We start from the raw sequence: 27,553 nt of genomic DNA on the forward strand, positions 1-27,553 counted from the left end.
ACGAATCAAATTTACCATTGGCAACAGACATTTCCGGCCTCGAGGACTTTCAATTGCCACTCCGATCGGTTCGCTTCACCCTGAGGCGCGTGCTTTTAGATAACCAGTTCGAAGAGGAACATAAACGACGGCGGTATCGAGTGCCGTACAAGCCCAGGTGGTTATTATATCTTGAGACTTTCCATACCATGCATGAACTGGAGCAAAAACGAAGATACGTTCGCGTTCCATACATGACCAGCGTGTGAAATATTATCTGCAATCCGTTTGAAATTTATCACGTGCGCAGACGCGTTAGGAAAGACACCGTCTGCGGGATACGTTGACCCGGCAGGAGACCAATAAGCAGAGGCACCTATCTCTGTACAAGCCACGGCTTGTCCAGCGGCCTCCGCAACAGCGTCCGAACGGCGGTGGACGATTAGGTGCTAAAAACGGAAATAGAAACAGCAGCAATTACCGGGACACCGCGCCGAGGACCGAGAAAGAGAGAGACGCGTAATCACCGTATGAGGTCATTTGAATACCGGGGGAGTGCGACGAAGACGGGAGTGCTGCTCGCGTGTGAGACAAGGACGCCGTATTGATACATCGGTGAAACCGGTCTGCGCGGAGCAAACACGCCGACCCGATGTTCCTTGCTTCTTTTCCCGTCACCCATCGAGCTCAGGTTCCTCACGGAGTGGAGTGGCCGTACACTCTACGTTGCGCTGGAAACACTTACGCATACACGCCACGGTCTATCTGAATGCCATTTCGCGTGTCGAATCAATTTAATCACCGCCGCTTTTTTAAATGCGACCATTTCCAACTTCACTTTATTTTAATTATTACTATTGTTCACCCAAAATTTAATTTTTTTAAGGGTTAATGACAAGCGTTTCAAACCTTTTTTCCCTTGTACACATGCGTGTAGTCTTTTCGCTATATACGTGTTGACCTGAGCAAAAATAATGATTATGCGCCATCTGGTATCAACGATAAGGTGAAGAAATAACAGGCAATCGAAGAAAATTACTTGATGGTTTAACGGAGAAAACGCCCTACTTGGGCTAGTTGAATCAATATTCAGCTGTCGATAGTGGACTTTTTAAATAGTTCGAAAACTTGAATTGTGCCAATGATATATTTTCTCAAAGTCAAGTTACCGTGTGTGGAATATAAGATCACGAACGCTGCTTGCAGCTCGACCGTCGCTTTACTCGCGGTGGGCGATTGTACTTTAGCAGCGTACAATAACTGTTCGGTCGCCTATGTGCATCTCAAAGAGACTTGAAACCAAGAGCAAAGAAATTCCGCATCTACCGCAGCATTCAAGACGATTGTCTTATACAGTAATTCTCGATAATCATAGTCGCGTATGAAGGCAATGATAAATGCACCACAGATTGCTAGTTCTCTCATTTCGTCGAGTACAAGAAGTAATTGGTGTTAGTTGTATTTTCTGCTTATTCTAACAATAAGAACCTTTATACGTTACTCACACCTTACTGATACTACTACAATAGGCGATATGTCACGAACAGGGGAAGGGTTAAAACTTTCGGTACGAACTATTTCAAGTTAAGTTAAACACGGAATATCCACGAAGGTCAACTAGAAGACCGAGGTTAGGCATAAAAGAGATTAAATAGGACACCTGAAAAGAGACAAGAACGTTGGTTCGTTGGATGCAATCTGTGACATATGTCGAATTGACGTTATCCTAACTTGATTTTCCATCGCGAATAAACATTGTAGAAAAAAAAAAAAAAAAAAAAACAGTCACAATTATGATCCGGCCATTTATAGGTTGAAAAATGTTTTTTTGCGAAAAAAGGGTTCAAACGTGACTTATTCGATACTTCGGCAGCCAACGGAAGGCGTAGTTGTAAAATATAACTTATAGATCCCTCCGTCGTGCATACTCGTACGTCACAGTATCCGATTCAGTTTCTCTTTACGGACGAATAAAATCTCAGCTTACGAGATAATCCTTCAATCTACGACGATGTTTACTGGGATATGTTCGTAAGATATCCACAGCTGTATCCAATTGACCACCGAAGAGACACTGACTTTAATAGCAATGAACAACTTACGGCTTAGGTTATTTGGTTATAGGCTCATTTGTCTACAGCCAGATCACCTACCCTTGCTTTTCTCAATTTTTTTTTCCCCGTGTAATGACTCCACCTATTGATAATTGATGATGACTGAGGTATTCATAGCGGTTTCGTTGAAGCAAGAAATATGCATGTGTTTCACCGTTAATTTCCCATGCATGGTATCGTATGCTTTATATTTTTTCGACAATTTACTCCCACAAGGAACCGTCTTTATACAATTCAAATTACGTTTTGTTACCGGGAAAATTAACGAATTTAAAAATTTTAAATATCAATAATAGACTGCTCGCATCGACTTATTACGGTTTCCGTCACCGGAATTTTTTTGAAAGCCCTCGAATGCGACGCCAATGCCCGCCGAACCGGTATTCTCTTCTGCGGGCCAGCATTTTACCTGCGTTCTTCTCTGATCAGTCTTCGCTCTCGCCATGGCGAAGAGAGCATAGTGCGGGGCACAAGGAAAGAAGGCTGTGGAAGGAACGGTCCGGGAAGGGGGCAGCGCGATGAGGGAAGGGAGGGGGAAGGGGGTGGGGGCTAAGGGGCATGGAAGAGAGACTAAGCTGCCCCAGGGGCAATTTTGCTACACTAGTGCAGCTGTATACCGACTACTTCTTCGAAGCATACAACGCTGGATATACGATCCATTAACATGAGATACAAGTGGGAGATCAGAAATGCCATATATATATATGTATATGTATATATATATATATATTAAGGTGGTCCTTGTTTAGGGTGTTGGCGAATTTTTTTCGTTCCATCCCTGAAATCAGCTTCAAATAATTCGAAAACAATCGCCTAATTTTTTCAGATTTTTACATCGAATCTAAGACGGTCCGCATTGTGATCGAAGTTTCTTATGGAAATTAACATGGGTAAAACTTTTTTTCTCAGTATATATTTTGTTGCAAGAGTAATAATGTTCCAAATAATCTATAACCGCGAGGTTTTGGTGAGAATTAGTGCTCCTATCTGGGAAAAAGTACACATCGTCGTACGAGGCAATCTAGACGAATTGCACAACCTCGAAACCTGACTTTTTTTTTTCTTTAGAGGAAGTGCAATTTATATAAGAGAAGTACAATATAAGAGAATTCATCTAATGAATCTACCTTAGCGCTTAATTGGTTTTGCTTTGGTGATAAATGCTTAGATTCAATGTAAAAATCTGAAAAAATTATGCCCTTGTTTTCGAATTATTTGAAGCTGATTTCGGGGCTGGGACGAAAAAAATTCGTCAACACCCCAAACGAGGACCACCTTAATATATATGTTATCGATTTGTATGTATCCATATATACAAACGTACGTAAACGGTGGTGCTTAATCATCATATACCTACATACGTATATGTAACGCATATATGTATATTTATACAGGGTGGGGGAAAAAAAAATAGGACCGATTTGAAGCGTGAATAAAATTCAAACGTGTTGACTGCTTTTAAAAACTTTATTTTGCTTGAAACTAGAAGAATGAATTTTTCATGTCGCGTTTAAGAATCTGAAATATCTTTATTCGTTGTGATATACGTACTCTTGAAGAACAGGGTTTGAAAAAGTCACTGGGAGACTGAAAAGAATTAATATTAAAGAATGTTCAATTCAATTTCCTCCAGAAATTGTGATTCGAAGATTGATTCTGGAATTTTAGAAATTCTCTGAAATTTTTTTTTTTTCTTTTTCGTAAATAGAATCAAAACACGCGCTTGAAAGTTGAAGTTCTGTTTCCATGACATTATCAAACAAGTCCATTATCACAAAAGTCGGCTGTAAATGATGCCGAGTACTTGACCAAAATTGATTCAGCCAACGACCAATCACCCTCCAGATGTAACGAACATTTGAGATTTTTCGAGATTGCGTGACGGCTGACCTTTTTTATATTATCGAATTACCTAGAGCATCACATTTTCAGTCGTGGGAGAGAATTTTTCAGTGAACCGCGGAAGTTGAAGTCACATGGCCTGTTCTCTTACTCCTCAGTGCACGTGATATTGCATCCTGGCGAATGAGAGTTTTGTCAATCATATGGAAGTTAACGATTCATGCTGAGAAAAAACCCTTATTTCGCAATTTTCGAATTGTCTGAAATTCAGTAAAACGTAAGAAAGTAAAACACTCTCATATTTGGTAATCTTAGTTCTTTCAAAGTCGTGGTGAAATTAAGAAACTGGCGATTTTTCCCGAATGTTCCGTTACGATAACGTTACTAATTTCAACCTCGCTTCTGGCAGTAGTAACCGTAAATGGTGGATACGTTGAACCGTATAACTGAATACCGCTCCCCATTGCTTTTTCGTGTTAATCGATTTGATTGTTAGAAAATGTTGAATTATGTAAAATCAGCGAAATAAACGAAAAGCACAGTGTTGTCAATTTTTTTGTAACCAATTGCGTCGGTCTGACTGCGTCCTTGCATCATAATTTAAAATCGGAATCAAGTTGAACATACTTTAATATTAATTGTTTTCAATCCCCCAGCGACTTTTCCAAACCTGATTTTCTAGCCCGCGTATCTCAGCAGTGAATAAAGATTTTTCAGATTTCGAAACGCGACATGAAAGATTCATTCTTCTAGTTTCAAGTGAAATAAAGTTTTTGGAAATCGGTCCACTTGTCCGGATTTTATTCACGTTTCAAACCAGTCCCGTTTTTTTGACCCACCCTGTATATACGAGCGAGTACCGACGAAACTGCAATTCCATATGCTATAGCTGCTATATTATACACTTGTTTTAATACACCGCTTAAATAACTCATACATAATTATCCACGGTATACCTGCACACGAAGCAGCATCATTTTCCCGGTCTATTCTCATTGTGCTAATACCCAAGCAATACTGCGTTGAAATGCATAAATATACTTGAATTGCACTTATCTTCACTCACAATCAGTAGAAACTTGTAAGCCGTTTTGCGATACAAATTGGAAGTTTCGTCACCATCGGTAAATGTAGCAATGAATTATGGCGACAAAATGCATTATGATGCAATGACATGTCAGCCTTGACACATGATTTCAACACTGAGAAAAATTTCATTTGTTATAGTAGCTAGAAAAATTCAGTAAAACAGGTATCGTTAAGAAAAACTGTTTGACTATTGTTGGAATTACGAAAAACGAGGTACGTAACCATTTTGCGCTATTGTCGATCCTTTTTTGGTTATTGCAACGCAAAATCAGTTTGTTCGGTTTTACTCTACTTTTTTTTTAGTTAAATAAGGCTTTAACGTCAATTTATCGTTGCACAAGCATTAAATTTTCGCAACAGTTACAAGAAAATATAGTAACAGTGATCGCAATGAAAAGGAATAGTAACAGATACTAGAACTTCTGGTAACAGCTAAGAAACTAATTTTCATTTTGTACCTAGAACTATATTTTTTGATTGTGGTAAAAAATGAAAATAGTCAAGGACTGAGCGGTAACCGGGACTAAAAATTTCTCTCAGTGAAGTACCTCATGCACCTGCAGACGAGAAAATACGATGGAGAGATTTTTGGTTCTTTTTCAAACGCGATTGCGCGTAATTCTCACTGTAGAATGGATTTTGCCAAAGAATTTCATAACGTGTGTGCCATGTAGCCCTAAACAGTATTTCTTCTTTCATTCTCTAAAGTGCTTAAAGATACTTCCTAAAATTGGACGTAACACTTTTACAACAAAACTCGACTTGTGTAGAGATGCAGACGTTTTTAAATACAGTTGCATTTTTTACCGAACGATATCACTGTGATTTATATTTTTGTACGCATAACTGCGTCTCATAGTTGGCATAACACAGAAAACGGTGAAATTTAACACGCCTAACATATTTGGGTAGCAAGGTTGTTATATCTTCATGTTTCAGATGATTTTTATGCGGACTAAGGATACCAACGGACCGTTTAAATTACTTGTACGTTTAGGCTTCTAGCACGTTGCTGCAGCTTGCAAAACAAATTATTTTACTGCGGCTTACAAAATATAATCGTAGCTCGATATGCTTCGCAGATTGATCTATATTTATTCAAATGACGCGAAAAATTACCGTGAAATTTATTGCTCTGAAAATAATAAGCTCGCGTGACGTGCCCATTCGCGTGCCCACCGCGGTACATTGTAAATTAAACGGCACTTCGAGGCATCTTGAAAATTCGGAAATATCGATAACAAGACGTGCAGCATACGCAAAGCGGTCGGCCTGGAATTCGCGGTATTCATCGGATCGTAAAATAATCCCCATTAGCAGGGTTGGCTATCCCCCTGGGTCGAGGGGCTTCGGACAAGGGCTGGCGTTACATTCTACCTTTCTGCAGCATCAACCACTTGAACCTGACACGGGGTTCTCTCCGGGGGTCGTCCGGAGGTTGAAACGGATCGTGATGGCGCGATTGAGCTGATCTCTAGCAAGGTTGCCGTGCTGGGGTACGGGGACGCAGGTTGATACATACCGCTTTGGTCCATTGGTATGATTTCCGTAAGGCGCGCCTACCAAGGTGAAACCTTGAAGCCTCCTCTGGTGAAAGAAACAGCAAGGGAACGGGGGCTGTTCTGCTGGAATGAGAAAATTTGTTTAGCTTCGCAGCCGACTGTTTTCGTTGATAATTGCATCGATTTAAACGTATTTTAATTCTTTACGGTCCTTGTAATCTTTTGGCATACGCCCGAAGCAAGTAAGCATTTCTGTCAGAGAATTATCGTTCTTCCCAATTTGGGTTCAGCACCGTTGATACGATTCACCATGCTATCGCTCCTTTTATGTCTTATACTATTTTACCAACAAGCTAAACTGTATTCGAGACAGTGTTGGATATACAGGCTATATATATTAAATTTAATACGAATGGCTCAAGACGATCGGCGTCGTTTCACTTTCGCACGGTCCACCCTCGAGGCAAAATCATGATAGAATTCACGCCCTAATGAGTTGCTTGACAAGCATAGCCTAATCTCTTGCTTTTGATTCGCCCGTTTTGCCCGATGTTAGTTTACGAGAAATATTTTATGTACGTCGAAGCAGGAGAGGCAACAACCCCTTATTAGGTGGGAAAAGGACAAGTATAGCTGTAATACGGTACCCCAAACAGCGGTGCAGTGTTGTTTCTTGGACGTTCTTGGAGCGAAAAGCCCCTGGAAGCACCGCCGCGCCGCGGAGAATTGCAGGGTAAGTCGGAGGGTAGCTGGGTAGGAAAGCAGGCAGGCAGGCAGGCGTAGGTAGACAGGTACACGGACGTAGTGAATTTAGTTATACATATATGTAGGAGATCTGGGGGCGGGGAAGTGAGGTGGTGGCGGTGCGGCAACGGTTCAGCTCCGAGTCAGGACGAAGGGCAACGTTGGTGCGTCTAAGCGGAGCTCTTCAGGTTTGCCTGAGGAAACACGAGGCTCGGCCGAGAAAGTGCTGCGGTGAACCTGGCAAGGCCCTGGCGCGAGGGCAGGAGCCGAGAGTGGCGAGTGTAAGGAGGTGGGGGTATAAGTCCCGGTGTGGACCTGCGATGCATGGCCATCCTTGAGACTCACGCGGTGAGGTGAGACGCGCGCACGCCCGTAAAGAGACTGATTTTGACTTGGTGAAGAGAGTGAACGCTTGGACCGATTTATGCCTGTATGCATTTACGCATATACAGGGATAGGCGTTCGCGTTCCAGGCGTAGACGTCGCCGGGCTGGCGTGTCTCTGATAAGCGTGACGTGGTGTAAGTCCTTATCTGCCGAGTCGTTGCGTGGACAAATATAGTAACAGGTAAAGGCAGGCGGCAATCGGCCGGAGAAGATATTATTTCGTATTCACAGTTTCGGGAGTGCGTCCGCAAGTAACACGGTCGACTTTGCCTTTTGAATTGTGTGAGTGCGCGGATATGGGAAACGGCAGTACAGCCGGTACTTGAATTCGTACGGACTTAGCGCGCTGCCGCGGTATTTGGACAGGTGAATTTGATCGCTGATCGGCGACTATCCTATTATCAATGGGATTCTACCAAGACGTTTGACCCAACCCGTCGATGAAGTATTCGTATGCCTACGACTGTGCGTCGTTACGGCGATGCTTGTGCAATCATTTCTGTAAACAAGAGGGCTGTCCTAACCGATCCTCGGAGAACGCCTGCGCGTGTGCGACCTTTCATCCCGCCAAGTGGATAGTCACCGAAAGACGCGTACGCGAGAGCCGATTTTCTCGTTGACGAATAAAGTGAATTGTTTTCATCGATAACGAAATATATCGAAGAGTAGCAGTTGTGACAGTTGGACGAGTGTTGTGAAGACCAACGGATTTACGGGTGCCGAAGTGTATTTTCCAGCTAGCGCGGACGGAAGATCGTTTTAGTTAAGTAGTTTTTAATAGTGGGCGTGTGAATTTTGTAGCAGATCCTGGAAAAATACCGCGTGATTCGTGTGTAACTGAGTGACGTAACGGATAGGAAATAACGCAAAGTGAGAAGTAAAACTAAACGCGAACCAATTGAGTGCTGTACGTAACTTGCATACATCTTTTCACGCATACTTATGATGTGGCTTACATGTGAATACATATGCACATGAATGGAATCAATTGGTAAACGTTGAATCGGTGAGTCTCGCAAATAGGCGTATCTACGTACAGGGTCAGATACCTACCTTTCGTCGGTTTCAAGTCAAGTTTAACATTTCGAATTTAGGGTGAATACGGCAGTGAGTAAGTCGAGTGAACAGTTCGCTACAAATTAAACGGAAGGTTTTGTTGATTTGCTACAAGTTTTTCGCTTCCATAAACCATCGCTTCACTGGCGTGTCCACCCTGCTACATTAAGTAATTTTGCAGCTCATGAGAAGCGTCTTGTTAACCAGATAACAGCCAGTCCATCAAACCCTGCTGCGATTGTAAATGATTTCGAATCCACTTTTTCTCACATAGATCGTCGGACGTAATTTAACGATAATACAAGATGTATCAGATGCGTGGGTACGCACGCATATGAAGGCATAATTATACACAGGTATACGTACACACGACGTGATATACGCGATGAAAGTTTCCTCCAGCATTCTACAAGTAGACCGCCGACCTACCTACTGTAATGGCATTTCATGGCGGGTCTGAACAGATACCGTTTCGCCGTTTCCACATTCGTACACGTTCTTCCGCAATTTAATTCCAATTCCGTATTTTGAATCGACACTCGGTAACGTCTTGACAAAGTTCCCGAGAAAAATGAAATCGGTGCCAGGAAGTGTGTGGGATTTGGAAGTGCCTACATTAGTAGATATGGGCAGGCACACATTGCACAGCTACATGGCCTATACACACACCCACACACTGGAAAGGGACTCCGTTTTGCGTGTACCATTTCGTTCATGTCCAACAGTTGATCGGTTTGATACCCACTCTGTCTCGCTATATATTTATTGGTCCGAAAGAGAATTCGGCAATATAGCTATGCCGTTTTGCGGAATATGACGCAGAACTAGCTTAAATAATGCTAATACGCACAGCGTTTCGTACATTATATCCCCGGCATACTACTGTAAAGCATTGCTTCGACCGTTCCACAACGTGGCATATCCAAACATCCAGGACTGATTATTGTTGGCTGACTGGCTGACGCCAACTTCTCGGCGTTCACCAGAACTTTGCATACGAATTACGCAAGTGAGGAATTCTCAGGACTCGGTTGGCGGTCGGGCTCAGGCCGTGTCACGTGGAACCGACAGTATAATCCCGGGGACTCGAGCGACTGGGTAAGAACGAACTACGAGCGTTGGCGCCGCACGACCGGTCGAAAAACATTCACCGCCGTCACGTGAAATCTGTTGTGCAAGAAACCATAAATGCGATAGCTCGTTCGGCTTGGATTAGGTATTCGAAGCGGCGCTCTCGTCAGCGCCCGTTGTACAATCCTGACTTGTCCATTACATCTGTAGCCTTAAGTAATAACCCTAATTAAGTTAGCGGTACCATGGGATACTGCTTGACAGTTGACTGTATTCCTGTTGCAATATTAAAGTGTAACTACTGGACATCTCAACGATTATTATGCTTTACTTATTGTTAGTTATTGCATGTTTACGAAATCCTTTTGGTCCCGTTGTATTCCGGTTTCCCACGGGAACCTGAGGCGTCGAAGGTGCTGCAATTTTCTTCATCTAAACGTCACGTCAGTCATCTTGAAACAAGACACGGATAAACTACTTGCTACTACTACAAAGCGTCAACATTGTTTCGACAAACGTATAGTCACAGGAAAAATCAAAACGTTCATCGGCTCAGAGCCGCTTTTGTCGTACAACCGGTTGCTCGTAGTTCTTTCATCGTGGCACAACTGCATAATAGCTTAGATTTGAATTTGTTACATGGAGTTCTTGAATCTCATGAAGACGCTGGCTTCGTCGACTCTGCCTCTTTAGCTAGGCCCCTTCCATCCTTCTCTAAGAAATCGTGTATTTGGTCGGTAGGAGGGAATAACAAAAAATGGATAAGTTCATTTATGCCCGTGAAATATTGGCCGCGGTAGAAGATACAGAGGAAAAACTTGAAAATAGTTACGAAGCGAGAACAGTTTACAACAGTATCCAGATGTATAAGAAGAGACAGATGAAGAGAGGGGGGGAGGGGGTTCATTTGAAATATAATTATTCAACCATTATCAACTTGCTCCCTTGCTCCATCTGTGCAGATCGATAGTACATCTCATAAGTTGTTCTTCATCACTCTCCCCCGCAGTGTGGTAGCTGAGTTAAATTCGGAAAGCGTAGATTCACAATATTACGACAATAACAATAATGAAGGTATGATAGTAATACAGAAACGAGAATGACCGTTGTACCACGCCATACATAGTGTGCCAAGAAAGGTAAATCTAGCAATGATAGTTACAGGTAGTCATTCGAATTTATTACGATACATCGTTCGTTGTACCTTCCAGAATCAAAACTGTCGGACAGTTGATGTGATTCCCAATCCAGATCTGACACATCAGAGGGGCCATTTATACGCACGCAATTTATTGAACAATATCTTAAGCACATTTCTGTGTGCGTTTCGTACAGCTTAGTACGTTGTTCGCCTGCCTTTTCGTTCCAGTGCGCAGATACCTACCTTTTTCAGATGACTTGAGCATGCATTTTGCAAATAGCTTATATACATGCGGGCAAATCTAATCGGTTGACTAGGAGACCGTAGGTAAGAGAGAACGTATCACTCTGTCAGAAATGCTGATGACAATTTGATATCCTAAACTCCGCTCATTCTTTTTTTCGTGTTCGTCAGCCAGCTTCTTAGCTACAAACATTTCTCTTTTTCGATATTTCTTGAAGCGTAGAATTGAATGTAATAAAGCAAACTGGTAACCGTTGCGCCTCAAGGCTCGAGGCTTTCATTTGAATTACTGCCCACTGCCTCTTTACACATCACGAACACACAACCCACTAACTGCGCAGCCAGGTATCGTACACATGTGCACGAGGAATGAGTAGCGGTAAGCTTTTCCTGATGCTCTTGGAATTTGTAATTGATTGAAAAATTTTTTTTTTCACTTTCTGATGAAGGATTTTAACCGCGCAATTTTTGTAACCTATTTGAATTCTTGAAAGTGTCAGACAACGCATGATTAGTTTGTGTTGCCTCTTATGGATTACCGTAGAATGTATTGTCGGTAGGCACCTATCAAACTGAATGTATGCATTCCGGTTAAGATGATGAACTTTATTTTCAAATAGAGTATCATTATTCCAGTACATAGACATCACATACTTGTCGATCAAATCAGCCAGAGATAATTTTCATCCCAAGTCCAGGTGTTGAACCAGATAAGCTCGCTGCATCTGCCATGGGATCAATTGCTATGAACTGTGCACTTTTCAAGGTTTATTCGATGACAATTCTAAGTCATTTTACCACCAGGTGAATCATGATTTATAGGACAATTCAGCCCCCACCTCTATTCTGCACGATGTTACAATAGACTTCTACCGAAGAGCCTCTACATAATTCAAGCAATGCAAAGAGGACAGATCCTTTGATAAAACTATGTCGATCATCTGTGTACTCTTCGTCTAATAACGACAGCAATATTCAGTACGAATATACCAACTAGTATACTCAGGCAGAGTACATCTTCTTTGCGGAATGCGAAGGCCCGTGAGGGGTGACCGGCGAAACAACGAAGATTACGCTACGGTGTATGTACGAAGCGTAAGCAGCTTTCCTAGAGAGGCTGGCATTGGCACCTGCACTGTCGCGCTATGATCGAAATAAAGCAGAAGAAGAACAGAGAGTCCGGCTCGGCGGACAGTGTATATATTCTGAACAAAGGTGAAACCCGGGTTGGTATTTGAAAGCAGCCAATTCCTAAGATAAATCGACGAACTGGAGTTTCAGGTTAAGATGACGTCGTGTTATTCCGCGATATGTCGTATCCCTTTGTCTTAGCCAGCCAAGATTTGAGATGCACCGCAGAGAACATGCTTGCAGCGAGGTCCTACCAAGATTTAGGACCCAGATAAGGCCGAAGGCATATCTCAGAAGAATCTTGCCCAGTGTTCGACCCGCCGAAGACAAGAGATCAGCGTTTTGACTCGAAACACTAGCCCCGCCTCCCTTCTACTGCTACCACGATGTTGGACCTTGGAAGTTTCACCTGCAACCGCCGGTACTTTGATATTCGTGCCGTGAGACAGCACGTCCGTCCATCGAAACTGTCCCGTAAAAATAATTACCCAGAAACTAGCTCTTATGAGAATCTCGAGCGAAAATGCAAAGGGGAAGACCTCAAATACGCTATTTCTCAACCTACGACAATACATAGGCACATTGACGAAGACCTTCTCAAGTTGAATTAAAATTGAGCGGAGTGGGTTAGGTACAAATGGGCGCATGTTTTATTAGATGCCTGACATTTGAATTGCTGGGAATAAAATCTAGCAATTTAGCATCCCGATCGCGATGTTCCCAAAATATTTTCGTTGAATCGATTGACTGTAACTACGAATCAGATCGTCAGTTACATTACTCCTCATTTAATTTCTGTAAACTCTGATCCGTGTGAGATAGCTTATCTGCAGCCGAGCGGGCACCCATCAATATCTCACGGACTGGATTTCAATAATATAAGGTCAACGAATACTCAAGATTCGACTAACGAATGTTAATAGTGTCGATGCATTTATTCTTTGCTAGCTGCAGACAAGTAAACTCACTCTCTCTAATCCCTTGAATCTAAGGGCCTTGTTGTACGTTTGTTCCAACGAAATTTGTCTGCGATTTCGTATTAACTAGCCAATTTGCGAGAAATCGATAGTCTCAGTGAATTTATCGCTGATAATTTTTTATGAGAGCCGTCAGTATAGAGCGATTCTCTGTCACGCCAATATTTTACTTTCCCGAATGAAAACATTTACTACGTCCATTTTAAATTTCACTCAAGTTCGGATCGTCATATGGAAAATATTATATGACCCAATATTTTTGTATAATATTTTCAAACTGTCTCAGAAATGTTTAGTAACTCGACCGGCCCAAATCCGTATCGACCCTTCGTTGATTGCACCGAATGACTTATGTGGCTAGCCCGCCTGTGATTTCAAATCATTATTTTCCAAGGTCTGCGTCTACGTAGGCCACAAGTTTATTATTGAGGGGCAATACCAGGGCGGAACTGGATCCCAGAGCGTACGTAGATTTCATTAGATTTCGAATGGTGATTACATAGTTTTACTGTACATTGACAGTAGTATGTTCGTTGAAAAAAAATCAAACTGCTCAAAAGTTCGCGCTTAGTACGCGACCACGCTGTGGCCCCTTTAACTCTGAAAATACTTATCTATTCACACAAGGGATATTCAAACTCTAAAAACGTATGGTATAAATTACGATATGGAAGGAATGCTCAATGAGAGACTAGAAAAAAAAAACTCGTATTTTTGTTTTGAACAAAGTAAGCAATAAATTGGGAAAAATCTATGGTGGACGGTTACGAAATCACAAAAGGACCAGGCATCTCGGAGTACAAGTTGATCCGTCGAACGGTGGTTGAGTTACTTGGACCATTACATACAAGTGGGAAAAAATAGTTTTGCGATAAGCATGAAGAGGTTTGATTTTCAAGTTCGATTCTGTGCCCGGTGAAACGCAAATTTCATGACTTTGCCTTAACCGGAGATATATAAAGCAGCATCAGTTGTATTCGTGTTTAGATTAGAACCCAATAGGCTTATTATAAAATTTCTAAACGTACGTCCGATTCGTCAATTAAGACGCGCACGTAGAACGCGATAAGCCAGAATTTGGTCAATAGCGAGCGGCTGCGCGCTGCTCTACGCAAGAGCTCACAATTTTCTTAATTTTTGACATTTCGACATCGACCTTGTGTAAAAATATTCTCAAAATAATCCATTCGTAACAACGTTCAAGAAAATTGATTTTTAAAAATCTCTGACAGGGCAAAACACCGTTAACGCAATGCTCCCGGAGCCACGAATTGATTCTGGTTATAAAAGTGTCAAACTGTTCGGAGTTCCGCTTCCGCAGGAATAATTATTCGCAGTAACTCGGTTGTACTCATAATTATTATGTATGATACCCGTTGTATCAGCCAGTTTAACGGCCCTCTGCGTAGGATGAACCCTTGGTGCTAACGAATTCTTATGGCTCTGAAACAGCTGATGTAAAAGTGAGTCTCGCAGGTGAATCGTTGCGCTACCCTATCGAGTGTCGAAAAAAAGGCTCACCCTTAGTATCGAAATCTACGAATGAACTAATTGCAAGGTGTTTACGTATAACTCGAACCGAGGACACGCCTTGACATTAGCTCTATAGCTACAAGGAGTCCGGCACCATCTTCGAAACACTTGTGAGTTTCTTACTATTGATCGGCACCGCAGTACGAAAATTGGATATGTTAATGTCATTCTTCCGGATCCCGGCCGCGGCGAGTCGGCCCGTCGCGTCGCTAGCTGGCCAAGTTTTTCGTGTCGGGGCGATGTCGCCTCTAATTGACGGCCAAGAGAAGTTCGGAACGAGGAGGATTTGGGAGCACCCCAGCGACGCCGGTTCCACCGGGTGACATGTGTCCCACCAAGACCGAACACCGGTCCCCGTGTCTTATTATACGTCGACACCAAAGATTTCCACATCCCGACCAACTGAGCCGGGGTTCCGTTGGAACAAAAAAATTCCGCCGCTTACCTTGGTGGCTTGTGATGCGCATCCCGTGGATAACGTCGTAAATACGCATGAGATTTGTACAATCCAAGTGGTGCATGACGTCAGCCATGCCACGCCTGTCACATCTGTAGGACTCGAATACCGCAACAAAGTATCGATAAACCAACCTTGAACGGAAACTCTGACGGCGCAGCCATCACTGAAGATTCCTCTTCTGCAATTTCAGATATACATATACTTCAAACACCGCGGCGGGTTTCTCGGACTGAAAAGCTACTGTCGTTTGATTCGCCTACGGTGGGACGTAGAAAATCAATTGCTCCCGCAGTGTGTAGCTGATGTTCGTTTCAAATACCGTAAATGTTGTCCGGGTCATAACTCTATAATTCGCGTGCGTATAAGTCCGTAGCCCTTGCTGCAAATAATTCCAATTCGAGCCCTGTATGGGCATTACGTGATTTTCCGTATAAGCCGGACTTAATCGTTAATAGCACATTGCGGTGAACAATTTCGACTGAACGGTGTATATAACATAGTTGACGTCGAACGTGGGCGTCCCATGAGTGGGTGTTGGTCGGAGATCGGAAATCGTGGCAGAGTACGCTGCAACGATGACATCACCGAGGCCAAGCCAGCTGACTCGACTTAGATGGAGCGAAAGATGTTCGCGAAATGAAAGTTACAACGCTGAAAGGGTTTTGACGTCACGGTACGAGTTAACGTGGGGTGATCTTTACGAACGTAGGTAGTTATACGGCGACGAGATCGCGATGAAATATTATCCATCCTGGCGTCCAGATCGGCCATTAGTGAATTCGTGTTCCGTCACCCTGCATACATTCTTACCCCGAAAGTAGATTCAGACTGTGCGGCCTTTCACGCCAATTAACCAAAACCTCTCAACAGTAGTAACGGTTTCCCATATCGTCGTATTGCAAAGAATGAATACTTGCCAAATAATCGCATCTTCCGACCTTAATTTTATGCCAACTTCCCATAACGGTATCCCTTATATCTGAACGTGGTCGGAGACGGGGAACGGGATAAAGATGTTAATCAGGTTAGAATTGTGTCGCTGTTCGCCGAATTGATACATCACACCGCAATTACGCGTATTATAGAAACTTGTAATAAATAACATCGGATGCCGGGATAGAGAATTTATCAGAAATTAAACCCCACTTGTTTGCGAAATTCAAAATGGATTCATTCAGAGAGGAATCAGTCGTTTATTTTGTAGAAGCCGACGGGAACAACACGCAAAAGGTGCGGGTGCCATTATCGAAAGATATTATGGTCCCGAGCTCAATTGAACCAATACAACGCGTGAAACAAATGATGACCAAGTGATAACGATGCTGCAGTTGCTGAACCGTCCAAAACCGCATCGTTATAGTTGAAGTGGAGATAATAGCTTACCTGTCGTAATCGGCACAGTGAAAAGTAGCATCGGATGTCAAAGAGTCAGTGCAATTCCAATATAGATTCTGAATTCAGTATTCTGCTTACTGTGGATAGAGATGGAGTGGAGACGCAGTATGGTACAATTGAAAAAGAAAAAGATAGCGTCATCTAAAGAGCCAAGATGTAGGTGTTGAACCCAACTTATCGTTAGCTATGCTCACAATTTTCATTTAAAGCAGACTCGGTATAGCGATGCACCACCGGATATCACGGGAATACGCCGATAACCGTTTGTTTTATTCATATTTACAGCTGACTGGTGCCCGCTCCGATTGTTCCTAACTTATTGTATATGAAATCTCATATACCCGGGCCTTGATGTTATGAAACATATCTCAACCAGATACCTAAATCTCGCATCTGAGAGATGCCTAGATTTGCTGAAATAAATACGGCCCAGTGACCATACGGTCCAGTTCAAGAACCGTATACAGAGAACGAATTTTGGATGGCACGACGGTGCGGGTACTTTCGAAACTTCACATTTGCTTGCTTCGATGAATTTTCAACCGAATTATAATCGGCAAAGCTCAACAGCCACGCGCATCATTTCTGTGCATAATTGATATTTGTGCCACCATCACCGTTATACCAATGTCTATCCGTGCCGTTGAGGAAAGAGAGAAGGACTTTCCTGTAACTCAATATTCTGCGAACAGTTATTTAAATGAAATTGGCGTTGGCATAGGCGTATAATGACGTCGAAATCCAGCCTGGCCGCGGTAGGAGAAACATCTCTTTTATAGTAAAAGGACCAAGATTCGTGATGCCGATAATAAATAATAAGATCCCCCGGAGCTGTCGAGCTATAGACCATCCCTAAAGTCTAAAATAAAGTAGTCTTCGTTCCATCATAATAATTTGCATCGAAACCACAATCAAGTTCGAATTAGGAAAGCTCAGTACGAATCGCCGTATCAGCGCAGCACTTGAATTACGTAGGCTCCTTTCCGCCTTGTTAAATCGTAAAATCGTTAACATCCAGTTGCCACAGTCCTGGGACCCGGGCAATTTCAGGCTCCCTCATTTACGACGTTGGATTACGTTGAAGCGAGCTTTTTTAAGAAATCCTCTGTAATAAAAAAAAATTATCACGGGCTCACGGCGAGAACCGTGTCAACTGAGTCAACATCGTCACTTATGCATTGATATGGTTGATAACAACGTCCGTCCGATTGTTTTTACAATCTTCAAGAACACTGACAACGAGCATAGGGACCTGTATACCTACGCAGATAGTATATCCGTAGATGTGTGGATAGATGGTTAGGTGCATCGAAAAATGGAAACATGGATAGATGGATGAACGGATATATTGGTAAAAAGGCAAGTAGCTAGGTGGACGGGTAGATCGCTAAGTTGATCGAAGGACGATGAGAAAAGGTCAAGGAGTACAAGAAAACCAAATTGCCCTCTAACAGAGGAGATGGAAGGGGAATTTGTGGCAAAAACCGTTCTTTCGCTAACTCCTAAAACATATACCCATGCGTGTTGTGCACACATGGATTCAGGAGGAGAACCATTAGGAAACATTCTCGAATATTTTTTATTACGGATAGCTTACCCGCTCGGCTAAGGCTAGCGTTGCAGTTACAGAATATGCCACGTCGCCGTCACCTACTGTCGTTGCTGTGATGAAATCGCACAGAATTACATGCTATCCGGAAGATGTGGTAAGATGCGATCATCATACAGAGCCTCCGTTCGAATATTAAAACATTGTCTGCGGGGCCGGGGTACGGACCAGAGAAGCGCCAGGAAAGAAGAGGCCAAATTATTCAAAAAATAACCAAATGAGGAATTGGTTGAATACTTTCCAAATTTCCTAGGAGTGAAAACAGCGCAATTCGGATGATTGAGTAAATATTCACTCTTTAAGAGTGAACTTTTCCAGTCGAAACGCATGGAGTGCATAGAGTCACTCTAAAGAGTGATTATATGTCTTTCACTCGAAGATATTAAGAAAGCAAGCGAATACCAGCACTGGAAGTTTATCAGAAAGCGATTTTTACGAGGGGCTTACGATTATGATCTAATATTCTGACAAAACCACACGTTACCGTCGTACAACTAAATAGTGGTGAAGAGGGTATTTCTTGTATTTAAATAATGTAACGAAAGTATCGGTGACGTCATATCTGAACCTTCCTCTGCGTGCTGTACTCATGCCTGTATTGAAAACACGCATCGGATATTATGTTATGTCCACATACGTAGTATACTTATACGTATTAAAAATGTTAATTTGAATTTTTTGTCGAGACCAGCGATGTTCACATTGACTAATTAACTTTATTACATGTTTTAGAAAGAAGTCATCCATTCTGGCATGTGCCAGACTTGATGAATTGGGCGCGATGGAAACCGCAACGTTCGTTCGAAACGCATTCGACTTTCTTGACGCGTGTCCGAAAGCCGTGCTTCCGAGGCCAGTCTCCGTGGCATCCCTCAAGGTCACCTTGACAGAGTCCACGGATCCGTGGAGGGCATGAACGCTCACCATGTCAAGTCTGCATCGCATCGAGCTCAATTCGCCGTCAACGCACAGTCGTCTCCTCGGCGCAGCACTGATATTGTTGGTGGTTGTCTTCTCGCATCGATATGCTTCCGCAGAACTCAATTCTGAGTTTGTGAAAGGAAAAAGTGAGACAACATCCCGATCTGATCCGAGCTTATTCTATAATTTGATTTACCGCACCTTGGCAACTCTTCTCGCGAAAGAATAGTTGGTACTTGACAAAATCTTCACGACGATTCCGGCAGTCCAAATCATTACATTTTAAGGTTATCAATAGGGCATATAGTAACACAGTGATTTAACAGCGTTAGGTCGTCTCATCGTTAGGTGTATTACGATTTTGACGATGGTACGTCCGTGAGAGTGTTCGAGGTCTCAACTCATATATATATATATATATATATATATATATATATATATACGTATATATACGTATATCTAACATGAGGTCTCAACTCATATATATTATACGTATATATGCGTATATCTAACATGAGACCTCGAACATTCTCACGGACGTACCATCGTCATAATCGTAATACACCTAACGATGAGACGAACTAACGCTATATATATATATATATATATATATATATATATATATATATATATATATATATATATATATATGTATATGTATATGTATATATATATCGAATAAATTTCAGATAGAGTGATCCGAAAGCGTTATTACTTGGGCATGATTCTACACGGTCCAAGACTTTTGACCTGCTATATTGTAGAATTAAGACACGCGGAAGAGTATACCTCAACTCGCAGAGATGTACTCCACAAACGTTGCATGCATTTCTTCTAATTCTGATGTCAAAATAATAATTTTTCCATTTTTCAGCTGACAACACTGAGTTCCAAGCCCTAACGAGCCAGGAAAGTGAAATTCTTAAGCAATCCTGCTCCGTCACTGTACTTTGACCTTGACATGTTTCTAACCCTGAATATATTTCTAGTAACGCATTTGACTTCTATGTTTTCCTTGATTCTTGACATATATTCAGTGTTCTGTATTTTTGATTAACCTGTAAAAGGGAAGAATAATTTATTATTACGGTTAACTGTGTATCATTGGGGCTGATCATTCGGATTTAGAATCCTGTAGTTGGAAAACCCTTGAACAATTTATCGAAATGGTCAAAACCGTCCATGTTCAATCAGCCAATAAAACTTTGGTAATTAACATAATCTGATAGCTATTGCGTAATTCGTTGTACACTAAAATGACTACCAGTATTAGGAATTATCCTAAAAAATTTAGAACTTGTGAAACTTGGTGCCTTTTTTGAACTACATGTTTAAAATTTAAATTCAATCAATTTGCCTGTATGGCTTTAGGTGTCCAGCAAATACAAACAAATATAGTTTGTCATTTGACAGGTTCCATTCTGAGTCTTGTTCAACCTTTCGTTGTCACACTGAATCTGTGGACTTTGGGACTAAATATCTGTAACTGAAAGGGTGAAAATGGATCCTTCTCTGCCACCTACCGATAATTTGGTGGTTCTACTCAAAGGCTGTCCGTATCTGCCTACCAGTGCACACATACCAAAATGTGTTCATGCGACAGGTGCTTACGGAACATCGTGATTAGCTTCATGGGTCAGAATGAATACGCTTTGTGAATTGTACACTAACAAGCTATTTCTTTCCCCCATTGCGTAGCCCGTTTCGAGAGTGTCACGCAATAATATTGTGGAAAAAATATTAAAAATTGAAAAACTTACAATTTTTTATACGAAGAACCTCTTTTTGCAAACTTATGACTTTGTGAATTTTTTTTTAACGTGTTGCCATTTTATTTCTCCTAAAACAGCCATGAATTCTTATTTTAGAATGTTCAAAGTATTTCTCCCAATTTTTTGTTTCAAACCAGAATGATAGTTTGCATGTAACAGCGTTCTGAAATCCGATATGGGGTCAATTTGACCCAAAGCGACACCGGCAGTATTCCCCGGAAGTGTGACAACGGAGCGTTGAAAGATTTGGTCGAAAACAATGAAAGTGTTGTAACTTTTGTACCAATGCAAGCAAGCAATTGAGTAAGAAAATTAGGTTGACTCCTAGAAGCGTTCGATTTCAATCAATTTGCATCCGAAACCTTGAATGATAGAGATGAGGAATGAGAGTTCCTTCCGTGTTGCCACGATTGCTACAAGAATACCACGGTACGTAGCAGAAAAATTTTTAGAACTACAGTCAGTTTGTATGAATATATGGCGTAAAAAAATGTTTGGTTAATTCAAATAAGAGTGGTTTGATACGATAACACAAGTTATTGTTGTAGCCACCTTTCTGTTGAAACAAATGACATTCACACGAATGCAATAAATATTTCTTGCGCCATATCTGACTGCCATACTTGGAAAAGTCAACAAATCCTTGCTCCGTATGTGTGTGGGGATGATGCACGTGTACGGGGATTCCACGCAACGTTCCTAACCATTGATCGAATCGACGTGAAATGCGCCCGTCCGAGGTAGCGCTCCACGCTTGTATTATTTTATCGAGAGAAGAATACTCAGAGCACATAGAGTCTTACGACGTAGGCTCCGAAGGCAAACAGTTGTTATAATACGAATACAAGCAATATTACCGTTCAAGGTTGAACTGGGTGGCTGAGGTGATCAAGGTTCACAATAAACCGCCGTCCGGTACTTCTGGTAGAGTTAATATCCAGAGAAAGGCTCACGTACTCGGAGCCAGACACGAGCTGGTCCTGCAGCCTCGCAACCTCACAGTCCCAGAGCCGTCCGGCGAGGTGAGATTGCGCGAGAGCGACCAAGAGCCGGAGATGCCTGAAAGGCAATACGGAGAGAGATCGACGAACAAAGCACATTCCACACGCCGTTATTTGTTCCTTGTCTGCGGTACATTTCAGTTCTGAACTCCTTAGCTTTTCCTATTTTTCTTCATCTTACCAGTTCTACACCCCCCCGCCCCCCTCCCTCTTCCCCAGCTTTTCACCCTCACAACGGATCAGCGTGCTAAATAAAGAGGTCGACATAAATCTGTTAGATTCTCAATCGTCTCTGTGCCAGTATTGTTTGGAAAATATGCTATGAATCGAGTCAACAAGCGAGCAGATTATTTTTATTTATCTTTTCTGTGCTCATAAATCTTCAATAAACTTATAACTTATCCAAGTACACGTGCAGGGGTTGATGCTGAAACGGAACTGATATCTTATATAAGATACTGATCGACGATTAGGCTAGTATCGCAGTTCGTTTTAGAATCACCTTCTTATGCGTACACATGTGTACGTGGTAACCAGAAGTGACTTTACACGCATGAGCTGTGTTCGTTTTACTGGCCTACGGCCGGAACCCGATTTTCTACATCTACACTTGGATGTAAAGAATTGATGCAGGCATTAATAAATATAGCTACTGTGCGGTGTATAATACGGATTATGCTTGAGAAACTATCGACTTAAAAACGTTACACTTATTTGGCCTTGTGAGTTTTGTTTTACCCTCTTCATGAAAATTAAGAGGAATATTGACAAGAGTGGCGAAAGGAACTATCAACGTTCGTGTTGCTTTTACTTTGATCTCACAGGGTGTAATGCAGTAGCCGCTCCGGCTGAAACGACATAGAGGCGGCGCGCGGCGTGTACACGCGTTGATAAACAATGGCAGCTTCGCTTTACTACACAACTTTTCGCGCTGAAGGCCTCACGAAACCTTGAATCGAAGCTAGAAAATGTACATTGCACTATAACATGATATTAATAATTCAACTGAGGCTACATATTTTTTGATTTCGATTTGTTATTCGCTACTAGAAATAAATAGAACAATTCTGAAGTAATCAAGGCCTTCCGGTTGATGAGGTTTACTTATTAGGGAAATGCATTATATGCCCGTGAAAACTCCATACATTTTTACTTTCCAATAATGAGTTGAGAAGGTTGGCATTGCGTTCATTCTTTCTCCACAAGGTTATCAAGTTACATATTCTGTTGCGTCCTTGAAAGATACTTTGCTTCGCATCTTCTTGAAGAAAGGTTTTTCAAAATTATCTCAAAGAAAAGTTTTTCTTTATCGCATACAGTGCAACCTCGTTGTAAGACGTATGTTTGGGCGGTAAGGGGAATAGGATTCCAAGAAATTCGACGCCGGAACTTTCACCGACTACTACCTGGAGAGCTCGAGAATCACACGTGCGTGAATGTGTCGATGATCAATACCACTCCTCGTTATAAGAGCATCACAGATATGTATACGAATTCGGTGTCTCAACACGTATACGTGATCCAAAGCAATCGCTTGTTCCCTTATAACGAACAAATATATACGTGGCCATTTACAGTTTAATCAGTCCATGTTTTGTGATTGGTCGGGCGATTCGTGAAAAGACAGTTAGAATTTGCCGATGCCTGCGCTTGCCGAATAAACCGCGAAATCTGCCTATGCGACCAACCCTATTGATCCTCGTTACTTGTTTTATTCCCTCAAACTGTATTCTGCCGTTTATTATCCTGCTGCTAATCATTCGGTCATGCCCTTAAGCGAATGCAGGGACAGAAATCCAATTTTTATACAAGCGTCTGACAAAGGTGAACAGTAATGATATCGGTATTTTCATTTTTGTATACTAAGCTAAACTGTCAGCGCATACGAAGCTCGGCCGAATATTTCTCAGGCCGTGTACCTTTCGATTATCATTTGATTTGGGTATAGCTTATTGTGTATCGACGAAGTGGGCGGAAAGCACGTTGATAAAATTTTTTCTAAACTTTTTCAGTCTGTATCGGGACAAATGGTCGACTATCGGTACCCTCCAACAAGGACCATCATTACCGAAATCTTCGAGATCGGTATACGAATTGTACGTACGTTGACGGCAACCTCGAAATCACATGGCTGCAGAACCTTGAGCTGGACCTCAGTTTCCTTCAGTACATCCGAGAGGTCACCGGGTACGTCCTCATCAGCCACGTGGACGTGCAGAAGGTTGTCCTGCCACGGCTCCAGATCATTCGCGGCCGAACCCTGTTCAAGCTGAACATTCACGAGGCCGAGTTTGCACTATTCGTCACCATGTGCCAGATGAATAGCCTCGAGCTACCGGCACTTCGAGGTAACGGTTTAATATCTGATTTTGGCCGCATCAACAATAACGCGATATACTTATATATACACTGAAAGTATACATATAGGTATGCCGAGCTTCACTGAAGTAATGATATTCACCTAGTAATAATTTATTAATTATTCCCCAGACATCCTAAATGGCAGTGTCGGCATGTACAACAACTACAATCTCTGCCACATGAGGACCATCAATTGGGACGAAATAATAACGGGTCCCCAGGCAAAGTATGATTACGTGTACAACTTCACAGCCCCGGAGCGGGTATGCCCCGAGTGCGACAAGAGTTGTGAGCAGGGATGCTGGGGCGAAGGACCCCACAATTGCCAGAGTTTCTCAAAGATAAATTGCTCGCCACAGTGCTGGCAGGGACGTTGCTTCGGGCAAAATCCAAGGGAGTGCTGTCATCTTTTTTGCGCCGGGGGTTGCACCGGACCGAAGCAGAGTGATTGTTTGGCGTGCAAAAACTTTTTCGACGACGGTGTCTGTACGCAAGAATGTCCGGCAATGCAGAAGTAAGAAAATAATATTTATCTATGTGCCACGGCAGATTATGATACAGCCGACAGCAGTCGAATAAATTGCTGAAAGATTCATATTGTTAGTATTCTTATGCAATAGATGGTCTCGGCGTTAGGTACGAAAAATAGAAAGAATCGTAGGAGAAAATGTCTCGTTATGGTAGAGTCCTCTTTTGTCAATACCACGGCGCGGTTGTCTGTTTTTTTTTTTTTTTTTTTTTTTTTAACGATTGTCTGAACCATACCGGAGTTATTTGACTTTTAATTTTTTGTGATTTTACAGTGATTCTGATGGCAAACTGTCAGGCTCAACTTATAAAATCACAAAAAATCAAAAGTAAATTAACATCGTCATGGTTCAGACAAACGTTTTCAATGTTTTCACAAGTGTTTAAAGCAAAAGCTAGAACAATTTGTATAATTTTCATCGACCTGGCACGATTTCGACCTACACGCATGTATGTCCTTAATAATAAGACACTACGGCTGATGTGTTTGCTGTTTCAAGCCGTCGATGCATTACGTGGACACGTCGATTGCTGCCCAAATGAAATACAGTAGAATGATCCTGTACTTTTCAAATTGATTCATTTTCATGCAACAAGCCCCGTGCAATATACGACACTCACTGCTGACATATCTGACTGAATCGATAAATCTCCGGCTGCCAAATAGTTATGCGACTTATTGCCCATCATGCGCGTGTTTCAATATCAACACGATCTTACCATACAACGGTTATAATTCTCATCAACAGGTATAATCCGACAACATACTCGTGGGAAACAAACCCCGATGGAAAGTATGCATATGGTGCGACGTGTGTCCGTAAGTGTCCCGAACACCTTCTGAAGGACAACGGTGCATGCGTGCGTTCGTGTCCTGCAAAGAAAAAGGCTGTTAATGGTGAATGTGTACCATGCGACGGTCCATGCCCAAAGACTTGCCAAGGCGTGGATCGGGTCCATTCTGGAAACATTGACAGCTTTAAAGATTGTACAATAATTGAAGGCTCGATCACAATATTGGATCAGAGTTTCATGGGGTATCAACATATATACCAAAACTTTACGTTTGGACCGAGGTATCTGGAGCTTCACCCCGACAAACTCGAGGTGTTCAGCACGCTAAAGGAAGTTACGGGATACGTTAATATTCAAGGGTATCACAAGCAGTTCACAAATCTTTCATACTTCCGGAATCTGGAGGTTATCGGGGGCAGAAGCCTTACCGAAACATTCTTTGCATCACTTTACATTGTGAAGACAGCCCTGGTGTCCCTCGGATTGAATTCACTGAAAAAGATCAACTCTGGTACGGTAGCAATCCTGGAGAACACGGATCTCTGCTACGCTCAGAGCATCAACTGGACGCGAATAAAAAGGTCTCAAGAACATACCACGATTTTGTCCAGCAACAAGCCCGAAGCTGACTGCGGTGAGTAACTTGGTATTACATCTGATTGTACTGGAAATTCTTCTTTATCCACGGTATTCCCAACTTGCTCGGTTCTTGAACTACACGTTTTTGATCATTTTCTCTCAAATTGGGAACAAAGCCTACTTGCCCTGCTTTGTACATACATGGGCTAATGAGTAGCCTGATGGCAAATGAATTCGGCATGTGATGACCTTCACAATTTTTGACCAAGTTCGCTTGCACAACAACGTCATGTATCATCTGCATTATTTGTTGCAGCACGCGAAGGCTTGGTATGCGATGATCAATGTTCGGACGAGGGCTGCTGGGGGCCAGGTCCCGAGCAATGTTTGTCCTGCAGGAATTTCATATTGGAGAATATTTGCGTACAAAATTGCACAGCAGTACCTGGGTAAGTTTTGATTGCGTGGCTGGTAATATTATCAATTTGAAGCATGAATTATATTTTTGAATTGCTATTATTATTAGCAATTTTGTTCTATGATTAATTGTAAGCCCATCTATCTGCGCTTGAACACTGATTGCGAGCTAGCCAAAATTGTTGACAAGAGATCTGAATTTTATTATCCCATAACCAACAACTACAGGTATTAAATAAAAATAGTCACCTCAAAGTATTATTAACTTACTATTGAAATCACGATCGTTCACCAAACGGCCGATATTTTTTGCATTTCAGTATTTACCAAGCAGACGAAAGAGTCTGCAAACCTTGTCACGTGCAATGCAACGGTACTTGTTCTGGTCCGAATGCGGAACACTGCCACTCATGTAAGCATGTGCGCGACGGGCCTTTCTGCGTTCCCAAATGTCCATCATCAAAGTTCAACGATGGTGGGATATGCAAACATTGTCACGATAATTGCGTAGGGGGGTGCGAGGGTCCGGAAAATAACATTGGTCCAAATGGGTGTCACAGTTGCGAAAAAGCGATTATGAACTTCGAAACACCGGAGAGGTGTTTGAGAACGGATGAGTCTTGCCCGGAAGGTGAGTACGCGTATCTCTATTGGGAGTATAAACATTCTATGCGGGACCTGATGGTCGCTCTGTGTACTCTTCGAAATGGCCGTCGCAGAGATACAGCTAAACGGCATCGCAGGCATTATCTCTGCATTATTTGCACAGATTCGCACTTACTGCGTGTCTCACCGCATGAGATCATCCTTCCACCAATATATCTGCAAATAACGCGTTTACTAGTATTTTTTTACCCAAATCAACAGCTCTAGCAAACTTTATTTAATTCCTAGTAGTGACAGACGC

General features: G+C 42.2%; 1 protein-coding gene across 10 annotated transcripts in view; it reads left to right on the top strand.

Moving 5' to 3' along the window:
* Positions 1-27,553, top strand: part of LOC124176331 (epidermal growth factor receptor) — an 84,274-nt gene that overhangs the window by 49,011 nt on the left and 7,710 nt on the right. For 4 of the 10 annotated variants that reach the window (XM_046557473.1, XM_046557472.1, XM_046557470.1 and 1 more), the window contains 6 exons: positions 19,005-19,339; positions 23,979-24,314; positions 24,457-24,841; positions 25,605-26,284; positions 26,546-26,678; positions 26,967-27,277. In XM_046557473.1, the coding sequence (XP_046413429.1) occupies positions 19,198-19,339; positions 23,979-24,314; positions 24,457-24,841; positions 25,605-26,284; positions 26,546-26,678; positions 26,967-27,277 (1,987 nt within the window). In that variant the 5' untranslated portion in view covers positions 19,005-19,197. Of the gene's footprint in view, positions 1-7,597; positions 8,663-19,004; positions 19,340-20,067; positions 20,402-20,606; positions 20,829-20,993; positions 21,395-21,513; positions 21,706-21,830; positions 22,097-23,978; positions 24,315-24,456; positions 24,842-25,604; positions 26,285-26,545; positions 26,679-26,966; positions 27,278-27,553 lie in introns of those variants that run through there. The other 6 variants (XM_046557474.1, XM_046557475.1, XM_046557477.1 and 3 more) reach the window with 4 other exon arrangements.

The sequence above is a fragment of the Neodiprion fabricii genome, chromosome 2 (assembly GCF_021155785.1).
Source record: "Neodiprion fabricii isolate iyNeoFabr1 chromosome 2, iyNeoFabr1.1, whole genome shotgun sequence".
Lineage (NCBI taxonomy): Eukaryota > Metazoa > Arthropoda > Insecta > Hymenoptera > Diprionidae > Neodiprion > Neodiprion fabricii.